The sequence below is a fragment of the Tyto alba genome, unplaced genomic scaffold, assembly GCF_018691265.1.
Source record: "Tyto alba isolate M040663 unplaced genomic scaffold, T.alba_DEE_v4.0 Super-Scaffold_26, whole genome shotgun sequence".
Lineage (NCBI taxonomy): Eukaryota > Metazoa > Chordata > Aves > Strigiformes > Tytonidae > Tyto > Tyto alba.
In genome coordinates this window covers 21,928,940-21,944,908 of record NW_024881300.1, presented here as the reverse complement: position 1 = coordinate 21,944,908, position 15,969 = coordinate 21,928,940, and the positions used below count along the sequence as shown (strand labels likewise).

Genomic DNA, 15,969 nt, shown 5'->3' with positions numbered 1-15,969 from the left:
TGAAGTCGCAGGGCTCCTGTGGTGGCCCAGCCTCACCCAGGCCCTGGCCATGGGTGCTCAGCAGGGTGTGGTTTGAGTGCCAGCACCATGCAGGCAGGGCTGCTGTCAAAAACGTTCGGCTGGTGCCTGGGAGATTTGTTCGTGGCACGTCAGAGGTGCTGGGGTGGGGGTCCCCGAGCTCGTGGGCTGAGGTGAGAGCTGTGCTGGTGCCGAGGCAGAGGCTTTTAAACAGAGGTTTCATCAAGTTGGCTCCCCATGAGCCTTATCCTCCCCATTCCTCTTTTTCTGGGTGTCTCCCTCAGCGCACGTCAAGGGTCATTTCTGGGCCTGGCAAGACTTGTGTTTTGAGAGCGTGTCTTGAGCATTTATTTGCTTCTTTGTGCTCCATAGAGCTCTGTCCCGCTGACTCGAGATCTCCCTGCAGCAGACGATTCCCCCCTAGGCTGCGGATCCAGGTTCACACACCATCCCTTGCAGGTGGCGTGGCCTCCACGTTCAGCCGTGTGCTACATTTCTTCCCCTTGTCGTAGCACGTGAACGGGGTCTGTGCTGTGATTCATGGTCAGAGGTTTTCAGCACAGTGATCCAGGCGCAGCTCACGCGTTGATGTGATGATCTGGGAAAGTTTGAAAGAAGCAGGAATATTTTAATATGTTTTTAAGTGCTTTACTCTGAAAGCTGTCCTGCTCAGTTGCTTTTTCCCTTGAGTCCTTTCCAGATTGTGTGTAAAAAGTGAGGAATTGAAAGGAAGGCCCAGGCCCAGCATATCCCTGCCCTGCCCCTGCTTCAGGGCAGAGCTGCCCTAGGTGACCTGTGCTCAGCACCGCATACAGACCTCTCCTTATTCCTCCTGTGTGGATGTCCTGCTGAAAACAAAGGAGACTTCTCAGATTATAAAGTCAAGCCCATATGCAAGCCTTTTGGAACTGATGTTTACACACCTACATACCTTATCCAGAAGTGTAATCATCTTAGCTATCAGTCCATTCAGAATGACTAAGCAAAGGATTCCACTGGCTGGTAAATGATGAAAAACAAGGTGTCTTGGTGTTTTTCAAACCCTGATAGAATTATTCTGAAGTTAAGGCTTGGTTTTGTAGCTTCCAAAAATAATTGTGGCAATATCTTCTAATACCGGCAATGGATATGGTTGTAGTAGCACTGAATAATGTGCATTTACAGGTGGTAGATAAGGAAACTTGAATACCTTTCAAGAAATGTTTCAGAAACCTAAACTTGCCTCCCAAAAAAACTAAACAAGAAGAAAACTAATTCCACTGATTTTTGCTCTCTGAACTGGGTTGGGGAAAAAAAAAAAAAAGGGCAAAAAAGTAGCAATAAATCATTACAGAGCGGAAATAATCACAGATTTGTTTCCAACTACATTTGTTTCTGTACACTTTTGCACCCTGTAGTGGTGTTAGCCACATGGGTAGGAAAATGTATTAATTTCCAACACATTCAATTTGCTGCCATTTTCCTGTTTTGCTTCTCTTCTAATATTTTCATGTCATCTTTCAGGTGTGTTTGTAGTAGAAATAGATCATGTGCTATTTTAAACTACTTGAAAATCTAATAAGGATGGGTATGTGACTCCAAGGGTGGGCAAGCTCTTATCTCCTGTTTGGCTCCGGTCTGCCAATTCAACATGACTCTTGTTTTCATAGTGTTTCTACACTCTTGTACAAGATAATTACTTGTAAGCCTAGTTCTTCTGGCCAGTTGAGCCTCTGGCAGTCCATCTCAATTTCCCATTCAGGAATATTTCCCCCCCAAGCTGGCATTTGTAATTTTCAAGATGAAAGCTCTTCGGGACAATGATTATCCCACTCTAGAAGTGTTGGTACGGCATGAGACATGATGAGGCACAGATCCTGACTGGAGCTTCTGTGAACTATTCATTTATTTAATACGCTGTTTGTTAAAAATACATCTCTATGGTCTTTTTCCTTTGGTCCTTCAGTAACTGCTATGACTCTTTCACTGTGTGTGAATTAGAGCATCATGATACTCTTTTTTTTCTTTCTTCCTTAATGATAAAGATACCGAAGAATCAAGAACTCTGGGGTGATCCTGTTTAATCCATTTTAATTCCCCATCATAGTGTTAGGTGATACCATTTAATTGTTCCTTGCTCAAACCTCAGCAGCCGGCTCTGCAGCTCTCCAACAATTTTCTTTTCCAAACTGCACCACTGCAGTGTAAATGTTAGACTCTCAAATGGGACCAAACAGATGGTTTTCTAAAGATCTTGATACATTATGCCTGCCGTTATCAGTTGCTCACCTGATATGCATCTGTATTAAAGAAAGCTATTGCCTTTTTTAAAGCATAATATAATCTCTAGCAACCATGGTGCCTAATTGCTCATTAAGTTGTTCCCTTCTAGAACCTTCTGTTTTAAGTCACTTACTTTTATTTGTATTATTACCAGTAATAGTTTTCAGCAATGAACGTAGACGACGTGATGGTAATTTTATGGTTCTCCTAGCTCTGTGACCGCTCTGAATTAGGAAGAAGATGCAGGGTGAAACCACTGTCTTGCAGATAAGCAGAGTGACGTATGACACCTCTGGCAGGTTTCCTCTCCAGAGCTTGCCTTTAAACACTTTCTCTCTTTTCCTGCAGCACTGTTTTTAGTTCAGACCTTTTTCTTGCATTTCTAGTTACGTATACATGGATGGATGGATGGAGAGATAGAGGGATGGGTGGATGGATGGATGCAGCAGGCTGAGATGGAGTCTTGGGGTCAATGGTCCAACACAAAGACACGTAGCCAGGGCCTGAAGGATCAGACTTTGCATCTGTACAATGCTGAGCATATCATGTGTAACTTCCTTTTCCTCCCTGGTATGTGTGTGCTTGCCAGTCTTCAGGCACTGGGGTAAGAATGAAGGCGTTAGGGTTCTTACCCAGTTCTGCTACGAGTGTTTTAATGCCTGTTAGCAAGTCATGTAATCTCCTGTGTGCCTCAGTTTCCCATTTGCCAACAAAAACTGAAAATAGTTCCCTGCTTCCCAGGGTTGGGGAAGATCATTTTTATCATGTTTGTGAAGTACACCCTGAGTAGAAAGATGAGCACTATAAAGATTTAGGAATGCAGGGATACAATAAAAGTGTTATGTGGGCCCAGAAGCATTGTCATTGTGGAAGAGTAAAAGTACTTTTACATCTTTTGGTGTGTTCTTTTTACAGATGGGTTGGGGTGATTTGGGAGCTTTCGGAGAACCTTCTAAGGAAACTCCTAACTTAGACCAGATGGCTTCAGAAGGGATGCTTTTCCTGGATTTTTATACTGCCAACCCCCTCTGTTCTCCGTGTAAGTAAACTTGAGTTTTAAACTAGCATATAAGCATGCCACCTTCTGAGAAGATTGGGACATTTGCCAGCATCTGACATGAACTAGCAACCAAACCAGTGATTACCCTCAGGGCAGAGTTTGGATTTGGTGCTTTGATCTTGCTTTTTGCTCCCTTTTTATTTATGTTTTGATTGGAAACCCTACAATCTTCAGTTTATACAAAGCACTGTTTTAGTGATCAAATCAGTCTAGCTAAAGGACTTTCTACGACATTACAGTTTAGTATTCTAGCCTCAGTCATTGCATTTTTTCAGCTTTCTTATTTTGGGATAAACAGACAAAGCAGTATCTAAATTGTTGCTGAGCACAGTTTGTAGGCAGTTTGTCTGATTCCATTTGCTTTGGTGAGTCTTTCACGTAAGGAATGGCAGCAGGTTGTGTCCTGGTTTTGACCCGGCTGGCTTGCAAGATTCTTGGGGAAAGGACAAGAGATAAAAGAAACGTTTGGATCTGGGAGACGCAGATATTTTTTATCCTTATCGTTTTTTCTGTGGGGTGGGTTGGGTTTTTTTTTCCTTTGTTTTTTTTCTCAAACCTGATTGGCAGCCAAGAACTGAAACAAAAATGAGGAACAGGGGCTTTCTAGGTGGACTTTCATTTAGGATATCATTTGTCAGGATGCTCGTGACGTTTTTGCTCAGAAAACACATTAAAAATATGCTGAAGTCCTGCTAAGTCCAGTGGTGGTACTGCATACACTTAAAGTTAAACATCTGTTTAAATGTTTCCTGCAGTCGGGACCTGACTTTTATTGTCAAAGCTGGACAGCTCTTTCTTCACTATTACACGACTTTTGTTCAGGCAAGCTTGAAAACTTAGCTTTAGGCATGCAATCAGTTTGTGTTATGATTTCATCTTACATATATGTGTCAGGTATTCCTTTTAGAATCACCGAGAGAGGGGGGCTGCTACACTGACTATTGAAATTACTCTTCACCAGTGAGTAATTTAATAGAGGGGCCAAATTTCAGCTGGGTTTCTTGTGGAATAACTCAAATGGTGTTGTATCAGAACCTGGCTGTCTCCGTGCCTCACTGGAGAGGGGAGTTGCTGCCTGTTCTAATGTGCATGATCTTAGTAGCTGACTGTGGCAAAAGGACACTGGTACCCTTCAGTCAGTGCACTGTCCTTAGCCTTAAGATAATAATATTAATATTAAGCAGAGAACACATGTAAAATAAAATGTTTTTTGTTATTTGCAGCAAGGGCAGCATTGTTGACAGGCCGTCTCCCAGTCAGGAATGGTTTTTACACCACGAACGCACGTGCCAGAAATGGTATGGGCTTCATTCCTGATTTGTCTTCCTCTCTTGACTTCCCTCTGTGCTTTGAAGGAAGTTTTGCTTTGAACAAAGGCCTGGCTTGCTGATCTTCCCCTATGGATCTTCCAGAGTGGCACAGGAAGATTACCATGTTAACTGCTGGTAATAAGCATGAAATTTATTGCTTCCTCCTCATCAAGCAGAAAACCTCCTCAAATTAAGAGACATAGACAAGGCTGGTTGATCCATTTGCTTCTGCTGGCTGAGAAATGTTTCCTCTGGGCGGTCTGATTGGTGTCTGGTGAAAGAAAATCACGTGGGGTGTATGTTAGCACCCAGAGGAAAGAGCAAGCTGCTTACAGTTTTATTCAGCAGCCAGTTTTCTAATCATTTCAGCCCTGGCAGTTTTATAGCACCGTTGTGCCTGTGGTGCTTCCAGGGAAGATTACCAGTTCATAACGTCCGCGGGTTGATTTTGGTTCCTGTCATTGTTTCCAGCATGACAGTTGCCACGTGGCAGGGCATGCTTGGGCAAGAATCAGCAGCTACATCCTGATTCACACTCTGTGTCAGCCAGCATGCTTGGCTATCTCCATCCTAAGCAAAGTCACACCTTAGGTTCTCAAGGGCCAGAGAGCCGTGGCCTGTGAGAGACATACAGTTTCTTTCAGCTCTTGCAGTCTGTGCTAGTTTATCAAAAAAAAAAAAATAAAGCCTTCATTTCAGAAAATATCAAGCAAATTTGCAAGAGTAAAGGCAACTCCAATGCATACCTAAAGCACTTGCTTTCTTTCTGACCCACCCTCTCAAGGGTCTCGCCTTCATTCTGTGATGGCAGCCCCCTTTATTACTGGCCATGGTGCGCAAGTGAGTGGAGATCTCCCTTTGATCTCTCTGAATCAATTTGTTCTCTTCGTCTTGTGGCCTGGGAGGACTTCCAAGGAGTGATATTGCTGGGACTTCAAACTAACTGCTATTTCTGATCCTGTAACATTGCTTCTAATGATGAGTAGCCATGAGCTGTTTGCTCTAATATTTGTAAGAGTTGGAAAGATTTTTTTATTTATTTTATGCAGCATACACGCCACAGGATATAGTAGGAGGAATCCCAGATTCTGAATTACTGCTTCCAGAGTTGCTGAAGAAAGCTGGCTACATCAATAAGATCATTGGCAAATGGTAAACTTATTTTAAGATCTCTTGCTTTGAGATTTCAGCATACATGTGTACATTTTGTGAAGGAGCAGCAGAGCTACCAGAACTGCAGAAAGAAACCTGCTTGAAGCTCAGATGTCTAACTTCTGAAATCTGTGGTGGATCTTCCCCCCCAGCTGTGATCAATTTCTGAATTGAGTGTTACTGATACAAGTACATACATATATCTTCATACAAAGAGTTAAAGGGCTTTTTTTTTTTGTGTGTGTGTGTGTGTGTATATATGTATATATACACTTATATATATATATTTATAAACCCTTCAACTCTTTGTGCTTTCATCCATGTATCACACTACTTAGTTTAATCAAAAACCTCCAAGTTGGAACTTGCCCTGAGCACCTGTGTGCTTTTTGTCTTTGGCCCTGGTCTATATGTTGGGGTTTTTTGTTAACAGAGTAGACTAAATTGTGAAAGGTTCTTTTTGGGGAGGAAGAAGCGTGTGGTATAGAAATAGAGATGCAGGTGTCTCCAGGGCTACATTGAAGATTGTTCATCAAGTGCAGAAGGTCAGGGTAGGTAAGGATAGCCTTGGTCAGGGTAGGTGATACCAGGTGTTTTAAAAGACCAAGAGGGCTGATCCAATACTCTGTGAATATTGTCCTTTAAGTTTATGGACTTTCATGGAAATACAGTATAGTCTTTATAGAGGATACAGAAAAACTTCTAAAAACCAGTGATTTGTGATATCTGCGAAGAATTGGAGGGGAAAAGCCTGAAAGATATTCAGATCAAAAAAAGCATGGTGGAATTACCAGTGTAATATTTGAAACCGGTGTGCTTGTAACATTTGAATTTCAAATGCTCTTGTGGGCTCTAATGGAATCCCATGGGGCCTGGGGATCTCTGAACAGTCGATTCACGGTTTGTAACAGCGCTGTAATAAATAAATGCATAAATAGCAACTTCAGAACTATATAGACACCAGAGGAGCAGTGCTTGGTTAAAAGTGTCATTGTTAATGAAGAGACTTCGGACAGGAGTAGTATTGGGGAGATACTGTTTAGGAAAATAATGGGATACAATTTATTTAACAGTTTCATTAACAGGTTAGAGAAGAGTGAGTTTGAATTGTGGTTGGATTCACTGCTGCTGCTGAAACTGGAGAGAAAAGCAAACTAACCTAAGACAGTGAATAATTTATTACCACAAATCCAAACAGCAGAGTGGCCATGAAGAATCGGATCAGTGGGCTGAATGCAATAAGATGCAGTTCAGTGCTAATAAATGTAAATTCATACACCCAGGGAAAAGAAATAAACAACGCAAATACAGATTGGTTCCAGGCAGTTATTTGGAAAACAGCAAATCTGGAAGGACCTGCAGCTGTTAGCAAGAAGCAGACTAAATCTGAATGTGCAGCGCGCTGTCGTCGTGCACCCAAGAACCGTTATCCCAGACAGGACTAGGGAGCGATACTGTAGAGCAGCAGTCTCTATCATTTGTGTTCACCACCTGCTTCCTAAAGAGATGTAAAGAAATGCAAAGTACGGTGGTTAAATTGGATTCTCATCCTAGCCATGTGTAGAATTTTAGGGCTTTGAAAGATTTTTAAGTTTTCCAGCAGAAGATTTTTACATCCTTTCAGCATCCCTTCTAAAAACTTTTCAGGGTGTCCTGTTACAGTAAGTTCCACAGTTCAATTATATGTTTGCAAGTCAAGTATTTTGTATGACCATTTTAGAATTTCTTGCATTTCATTAAATACCTCTATTTTTGTGTTGTGAGACGGAGAGAATAATCTGCATCTCAGTAATTATTTGATACCTTTTTCAAGGCTCTTCCTCTGTAAATTCTCTTAAGACTTTCTTAGAATAAAATATTTTTTCATGTCCCCTGTTGCAGAAGCAGCCGGCAATAGCTTTGTATTACCATGTATATAAATGAGGAAAGGGTAGAATCCTGCAGGTCAGACTAGCAGTTTTAGTTACATCACCGAGATATGATCATAGCTAGAATGATTATTATTTTCTGTAATAACACATTTTGGAATAGCTCAGAATAACACCATGGATCATTTTACTTCAGGTAATGCATTTTATGCCCCTTATGTTCAGAAAGTATGCAGAAGGTGATGGCACAAAATAGACAGGTTGCCGATGCAGGCTTGTGAGTGGAAGCTGAAATGATTAAATAAATATTTAGCTACAAAGATCTTCTTTAGAGAGTGGGAGAGGATGGGTATTCTGTATCTTCAAGATAGTGTACGTGAAGAAAATGTAGAATTTGCAGTATAGAAGTTGGAGATTAGAGAGGAGCTTCATCTTGAAGTTAAGGATGGAGAATTTTCAAGCTGCATAGTAGAGTGGAGCTGTCATCAGGAATAGCTAAACGTGTTTTATGTTCACATGCGCACATAAAGAACTCATCCTCATTTACATTCAGGTCTCTCTGTAACATTTTGGAGGCATGAATATTCCATAAAGGGAATGCAGATAGAACGATACATTTCATGAGCTTTACCTTGTGTTTTTACAGCTTAGTGGTATAAAAGTGACTTGTGATAGATCAGAATCCTTAAGTAAAACATTATGTGTGTCTTTGCAATGGCTTTGGGCAGTGTAGTCTGTCACTACAGATCATCGAGACAGCATGAGAGAAGACACCAGTAGAAGGAAATACTGGAAAACAAAGATTGGGCAGTAGTCTAAAACTGGATCTGTGTAAGCACTGGAGTGAATCTGCATGGATGCGTTTGCAACAAGTATGAGAAAGATCAAAACAATGCTCTGCAGTCATTTATTTGATTAAAATGCTTGAAGTTTTTCTTCTTAGGCAAAGATTGTTTTCTTGCATGCCATTCTGCTGAGATTATGATTTGCTTCTTTGCAGCAGCCTTTTAACTCCTCTGTTTCTTTTCCTCCTAGGCATCTGGGTCACCGGCCCCAGTTCCACCCCCTGAAGCATGGGTTTGATGAATGGTTTGGATCCCCAAACTGCCATTTTGGACCTTTTGATAACAGAGCGCTCCCCAATATTCCTGTGTATAGGGACTGGGAAATGATTGGCAGGTAATTCAGCTACTTGCTTGGTAATGTTATTTTCTTTGCTTTTCCTGCTGACTTTACAGTGCTGGAAGATAAGTGCTAGCGTAGCAAACCCATTTCAGTAAAAAGGAGTTGGTAAAAACATCAGCTGCCTCAGGATCAGAGTTACAGACTCGGTTGGGTGGGCAGCGATCTACAGGTGCCTCACCCTGTCAGGCACTGGGAATATCCTGCCTCATATATGGTCGGAGACGGTTACTACAGAGTGCCCTGAATGTCTTGCAATTCAGCAGTAAGCCAGTGCTGAAAAGATGCTTGTAAAAGGTTGTGAAACATGTGAACAGCCCTTCAGGGTCAAGCCCGAGGCCCATTTAATGCACTGCGCTCCGCGATGACCACCGGTAGTGAATGCATATGGAAAGGGTATAAGAAAACAGATACGTGGAACGGTCCTTCCCTTGTATGTTTGTCCACCTTCCTAAACTGAAGGTTGTGTCCACATCTTTAATAGCCACTGACTTAACTCCTGAGAACCAATCTTGTCTCTTTTCTAAACCCATTCATATTTCTGGACTCTACAACATCCTGTGCCAGGATCTCATCTCTTGCTTTGACCTCGTACTTTTGAACAGGACTTGATCTCTAGTCTGGGGATAGCCAATATTCAGCCTTACAAGGCCTGGGTGGTGGTTTCTGTTGGAGCTAAAGCAGACTGAAGGGGAAGCCTTCTGGGAAAACACACAAGATGGGCAGAAACAGGAAAGTATAGATTAACCATCAAGAGGTATGTGAATTTCCCATGTAGGAGAGGAAGCAAGGCTAGTCCTTCCTGGGGGAAGAAGAGGATTTGAAGGCATTGCTGGCAGCAAAGGGAACTCAAGCACTGTTGCCTGGGCAGTGCCTGTTGCTTCTCAGTTGTGACTGTAGCACTCTGACTTTTCCACTTAAAGCTGAGACAGTACAGACCTACTTCAATGGTATTGATGCCCCTCGGAGACTGGGCATGGTAGTTGACTACTAAACTTTATTCTAAACTCCTAAACCACTTTTTGTAGGAATCCTGTCTTCCTCATCTCTACTTTACCATCTAAATTTAAAGTTGAAGCTCGTTAAATGTGAAGCTAGATATTTGATTCTGAGGATTAACAAAGGTCTGAGTACCAGGGCCAACGTGCAGGTTGCACGTGGACCATCTAGGGATGTGACTGCTCTAGGATGCCTCCCTCCCAGAGATGTTTGCTTATCCCATTGTGCCCTAAAGGCTTCCTGTGATGATTTCACTTCACTACTCTTGGAAGCTGGTTCCATTCTGTACTGAAAGACCTCTTTATTCCTTCTCTTCCTGTTTGTAATAACCTTTTGTCTCTTTGTGTAACACAATTCTGTACTCCAAGTCTGCAGTCTGTGCCATTCTTGTCCATTCACTTTTGAGTCTCGTATCATCTTATTTCGCTTGCTGTCATTCTCCCAAGGACTGCCCCCTGCCCTTATTTGCTTAATTGGTGATTAAAGATACTTCTAACATAAAGTTTTCAAAGCAGCCCATGTTCTGATTCCAGGATTGCTCTGTCTCACTGGAATTTGTTGTGTACTTCTGAAAATTTTACTCGCCTTTCAAACAGCTCTCTCTTGAAGGAGTAACAGCATGAGATCTTTAAGCATACTACCCCTATTCTAATAGCTTAACAGTGAAAGGTTGGTGGCTCAGGATTGTCCAAAATTTGTAGTCATTAATTTGGATCTAGCTATTTCATTGCTTTCTCCCATAAGAAAAAAATATGTTGACGTTCTTTTTAATGTCTGAAGAGAGTTTGCTGAGTAGCATCTGTGACCTGTTTGTCACCTACTTACACAGCAAGTAAAGGGGGGAGAAAAAAGCCTTTTTATGTTGTATATGCCTTAGAATTGAATTTTTTTTTTTTCTTTCCGATTCATTTTATCTTAAGGTATTACGAAGATTTCAAAATTGATCTGAAGACTGGTGAAGCCAACTTGACTCAAATCTACCTGCAGGTACTGTCTATTTTAATACTAGTTTCTAAGCCGCAGTGACTTTATGCTTCTTTTTTTGGAGAGATCTCGATGGCAGAGAATGATTCCGTTAAATTAAGTTTTATTGTTGTTTACAGGAAGCTCTCGATTTTATTAGCAACCAGCAGGCCAGCCAGCAGCCGTTCTTTTTATACTGGGCAATTGATGCTACCCACGCTCCTGTTTATGCCTCCAAACAGTTCCTGGGCACTAGTCAGAGAGGACTGTAAGTCTTGTTTTTGTGAGTGTTGGTTTTGTTGGGGTGTTTTTAATTAACACCTTATGCTGCAGAAACAGAAAACCTTAGCACTGTTTATTAGATACAAGTATATAGATCATTTCTCAAAATTATATGTGTGTGCTGAAATACACTAGTTAGTGAGAACTTTGCTTGGATTGTTCCTTAATAATTTTGCTATAATCTGAAATGAAGATCATGTGACTAAAATGGGGGAGAAGGGGGAGTCTAAGCTCCTTTGCCAGTTGTGTGAGTAATGAAGTGCTGTATGTGGCACAGATGATTTTTTGGAAGGCTTTTGTATGATTAGTGCCTGTTTTAAGAGCCTATAAATCAGAGCAGCAAGTAGAAAAGCATGCATGAAAAACGCAATTTACAGGAGGCAAAGAGCTCTGCAGATATTGTGAGCCTTGCTTCTGAGAGTGCAGTTTCAAACCAGCATCCATAAGCAAAACTATGTTATTAGCTGCAAGTCTATGGCAAAGTGGCTTTGCCTATATTTGAGAACTTTATAGCTAAATTTATATCAATTGCTGGTCTCTGTCCAAGAGTGGCTCACATCTGAACAAGTTCTGGCTCTTAATACCCAAGAGAGGTTGCTCTCTCCAGGTATTTGCAGTGACAGTAGAAAACTTTATTACATTAACCTGATGCATAAGAGAAGTATTTCTGCAGCGTAGGTATAAATTACATCCACTAAAAGCATCGTGGCTGATTGCAACGCATTATGCTGGGTGACACTTTTCCTCTTCTGCTGCCTTTACGTTTCCATCTACTTTTGCTTCAGATACGGGGATGCTGTGCGAGAAATTGATGATAGCATTGGAAAAATCCTAAAACATCTTCAGAAGCTGGGTATCAGTGAGAACACTTTTGTGTTTTTCACCTCTGATAATGGGGCTGCTCTCATTTCAGCTCCTAAACAAGGTGAGTCCCTGATGAACAAACCTGAGGTGGGGTTATGAAGTCAAGGCTTAAATCTCTACGGCTGGTGGGGAAAGAGACCTGTGCCTGGGGTCTTCTTTTATGCAGTTAGGAGAATTCTCACTATCTAGTTTATGTTTAGAGTTATGTTCATTACTTCTGATCAATGTTGGAGGAGGTAGCCACGGCTAAATGGACTTCTGGCCTAACGCAGTGTGGCTGTTCACCTCTGTGCATTTTCACTTCGTGCTCCACTGCTAAGGGTGAATATTTTTTAATTTATTTAGGACCAGGCACAATAACTTAGCAGGGTGTTTACTCTCCATCTGCCAAATGCATATTTGGGCTTTCTGAGTAATTACGGAGAGTTCAAGAGTCCCTCCCTCTCATGAAAAATATCAAGAAGAAAAAGTATTTTAGTTACTTCACAAGTTTTCTTTTGTTTAAATGATTGTTCCTCTCAAATAGAGTCATTGCAGATTGTTTTTATAACCCACTCTCTTGTATTTGGAGGCAGGCTGTCTCGTGGTTATTGGACCACAGAGCAGGGAGTATCCTGAGTTCTGATTTCATCTGAACCACTGTGTTTGACCTTGGGTGACCTGGAAGCAGTCGTGAGACCTCCTTGTTTGTTCCACAGCAGGCTTAGCTTCAGGGTTGGGTTAGAAACCCAAACGTTCCTGCAAAGCACTTGCTATCTCTGAGAGTGAACATACAGGGAATGGAGGATGTTTTTTTTCGCAGTCTTGTATCTGCATCTAATACTGCTCTGGTACTTTAAAGGGATTATGAAAAAAAGCACTATTTCTGCCTGAAAGTGTTAGATTTCCTTTAGTTCCAAACAGTAGTTAAGGTCCTTAAAGGGAAGGAAAATTCCAGTGAAGGATTTTCTGTTTGTTTGGGTTTTGGTTTGTTTCTTTGTTTGGTCGATAGCAAGTCATGTTTAACTGTCAGTTTCTCCCTGACCTGAAAAGACACTCCTAAAATTTTGTCATAAAGGGATATTTAAAAAAACCTCAGCACGACAAACAAACAAACCACCAACAAAAAAAACCCCAAACAACTCTGGGCATGTTATTTGAAGAAGCATTCGTGCAGAAATGAAAACTCGTTTAAACCTAGCCTAAAAATTTCCCGGTTGACAGTGACCCTTTGAAATGCCATATTGGCATATCGTGTTTTTTATGGCATCTTTTCTCTCTCTAGGAGGAAGCAATGGTCCCTTTCTGTGTGGCAAACAAACCACCTTTGAAGGTGGCATGAGAGAGCCAGCTATTGCTTGGTGGCCCGGACATATACCTGCAGGAGGGGTGAGTATCTGCTCTGAACAGTCCTGGTTGGTCTTAAGTGGGCTGAAGTGAATGGAATGGTTCCTTCTGGATTCAGTGGGCTTTGGGTCAGACTTTTAACGTGCCCAAGGTGTCAGTCCAGACGCTTGTCTAAATAAGGAGCTGAATGCTGCCCCTAGAGAGCAATGCCACTCCTGTTCATTATTGCAGATTTGCATCTAGTGTGTCTGCGATCAACACTTCTGTGAGCACCGAGCGGTCTGGTCTGTCTTCCTGCTCTATTTAAACCCTTTGCTCTTTTGGACCACAGTATTTTTAGGGGGTTACCTGTTTGAACAAATTGGAGTATGAAGACACCTTGCTAACTTGTGTCCCAGTCTAGAGCAGGAGTGTGTTGCCCCACACACTCTCTCTGTGCCCTGAAGTATCAAGTAATTTGACCCTCACGGCTCTCGCTTTGGTTTTCGATAAAAGCTCCACTTGGGGAGTTCTAGATACCAGACTATTGCTCCTTCCTGCCTGTACACAAATTCAGATATGATCAGTTCAAAATAATCCTCCAGTGGCACTACCAGCCTCTCTTGTCCCAGTTCTCATTAAAGAAGGATGCAATCAATTCTTCTGCAGGCAAGGTTCACAGTAAATAATACAGATTCCCTCCCCTTTGTAAGCATCTCTCATCCCTGAAGAAAGTGATACTTCATTAACTGGGCACTGTGCTTAAGACTGCAAACTATTCATAAATAAAACATTTTTCTGAGTTGCATTCCTTTTCGGAGGTTTAATTGAGTCAGGATAATGGTAATTTATTGTTTACATTTAGGAGGAAGCAATCAGATAGCTTAGCTCTGCAGCTGAGGGCAGGAGGGTAGTTTGGTTTCATAATTTTTAAAGAGTTCAAAAAACCTACTAGGGATATTTTATTATTTTTTTAATTTGAAATGAAAACAGTCTTTTTGTTTAAATTTAAACATTTCCATAAAGCCTTTACAAGCCAAGCACAACAGCCTTGGGCTAGCATACGAGGACATGAAACTGAAGCTGACTGTTTTGTTTTCCATGTCCAAGCTAAATAATGTGCTAAAAGTAAACATGCATTATAAATGGGGACAAGTAAATACCAAATTTAAAAATTCTTTCCATTGTAGTAACTCTGAGGATAATTAAGAACATGAGCAGAGAAATCATTGTGCCTGCTTGTTCTCTAACTGTAACTGCCTGGTACCCCTGGCACCCCTCTCCCAGGTAGCTGTTTGCACACAGTGCAGCGGTGAAGCTTTCTCCCGGTAGCCTGGTGTGATGCCTGGCTCCCTGCCTGAGGCCTCAGTTGAAGCTGCTGTTTGAATTCCTGCGAAGAGCCTTTTCTGTGCGGAGTTCACCTGGTTGCATAGGTGGACGCTGTACTGTCACGAGCCCGTGCACGCTCAGCAAGCTGGAGAGTGTGCTGAAGGCTTATTGGGGCAGGGATGCGCCTGAAAATCCCCTCCTCCACCACTGCTGCTATCACCCTTGGCACTTAAGCACGTGCTTAACTTTAAATCCTTCCTATCCTGGGCTCCAGCTCACGATGCTGCCTGCCAGATGTCTGCACGTGCAGGTGTTAGGCTCCCCGATGTCCTCTTGGACTCCACTCGTGTACCTTGAGCAGCCTGGGCTGAGCTCCATCCCCAGGATGCGCTGCCTTGCTCCAAGTTAGACCCCCCCATATGATGCTACTGATGAGTAAATACATGATAGCTACTTATATGTCTTTTCTGCTTGTATTCTTGCCATCGAGGCTCCAGCACTGGTACCCACAGCAGCACTGACCGCAGGTGAGAGGTTTGGCATTGCTTCTGTGTAATACAGCTCTGCGTTGGCCTGTAGGGTGCCTGTGGTTATTGCTTCATAATTGCCTTTTGCTGACATAGAAAGTGAAGAGACACGTGTTTGCTAGTACATTCTTGGCTTCTTTTCTGTACCTTTCAGAGTCTGTAGCTTCAACATCTTCTTGACGATGAGTTTAAACGAGTCAGACTAAGTCCTGTGTAGTCCAAGAATCTGTAAAACACGAGAAAACTGCTTCAAAGTCTCCCATGGCTCTTTCTTTTCAAAAGAGTTAAAGGAAACAAAGGCTTGGGAGCCTTGAGCTAGGGTGGAAGCAAAAAAACTTCTCAGGAGTGCCAAGCACAAAGCTGAAGGGTCAACTCCTCCTTCCTGCGCTGGGGTTGCTCACAGTGCAGTGGTGGTTCCTTTCCAGCTGTGGACGTTTTGAGGGGAAGGAGGAGGGCCAGCAACCATTTCAGCTGGCACAAGGGCAGCCAGAAAAACAGGATTTGTGTGTCTGGTCAGCGCAATCCAGCTATGGGGTGGAAGGTTCATTCCACTGAGGGGATCTGGCAGTTTATTAATAATCTTATTGATATGTCGGGTGGGTTTTTAAAACTTCTATTAAAGGGTACATGCTAAGATAAAGGAGTACCTTTTTTATTTAAACAAAGTAAGTTAGGTGGCAGGATTGTGAACACTTGGCAGGGTATTGATAGAGGCTAGGATAATTGGTGCAGTTGGCTGATTTGCAGTTTTTTGGGGGAGAAGGATGCCTCGGGAGCGCGTGTTGCTCTTGGCATCAACATTCAGTTAATTCTGGTCCCCCATCAGGAATATTTATTCACACACCAAC

At 42.2% G+C, this 15,969-nt stretch overlaps 1 protein-coding gene across 2 annotated transcripts in view; it reads left to right on the top strand.

Annotated features, from left to right (window-relative positions):
- The window catches only part of GALNS (galactosamine (N-acetyl)-6-sulfatase), a 48,696-nt gene that overhangs the window by 491 nt on the left and 32,236 nt on the right, over positions 1-15,969 (top strand). For both annotated transcript variants that reach the window (XR_006165740.1, XM_042797654.1), the window contains exons 2-9: positions 3,196-3,319; positions 4,564-4,638; positions 5,700-5,802; positions 8,706-8,849; positions 10,772-10,838; positions 10,955-11,082; positions 11,882-12,021; positions 13,225-13,328. Coding sequence is in view for 1 of the 2 variants with exons in the window: in XM_042797654.1 (XP_042653588.1) it covers positions 3,196-3,319; positions 4,564-4,638; positions 5,700-5,802; positions 8,706-8,849; positions 10,772-10,838; positions 10,955-11,082; positions 11,882-12,021; positions 13,225-13,328 (885 nt within the window). In the remaining variant the exon portion in view is untranslated. The remainder of the gene's footprint in view (positions 1-3,195; positions 3,320-4,563; positions 4,639-5,699; positions 5,803-8,705; positions 8,850-10,771; positions 10,839-10,954; positions 11,083-11,881; positions 12,022-13,224; positions 13,329-15,969) is intronic.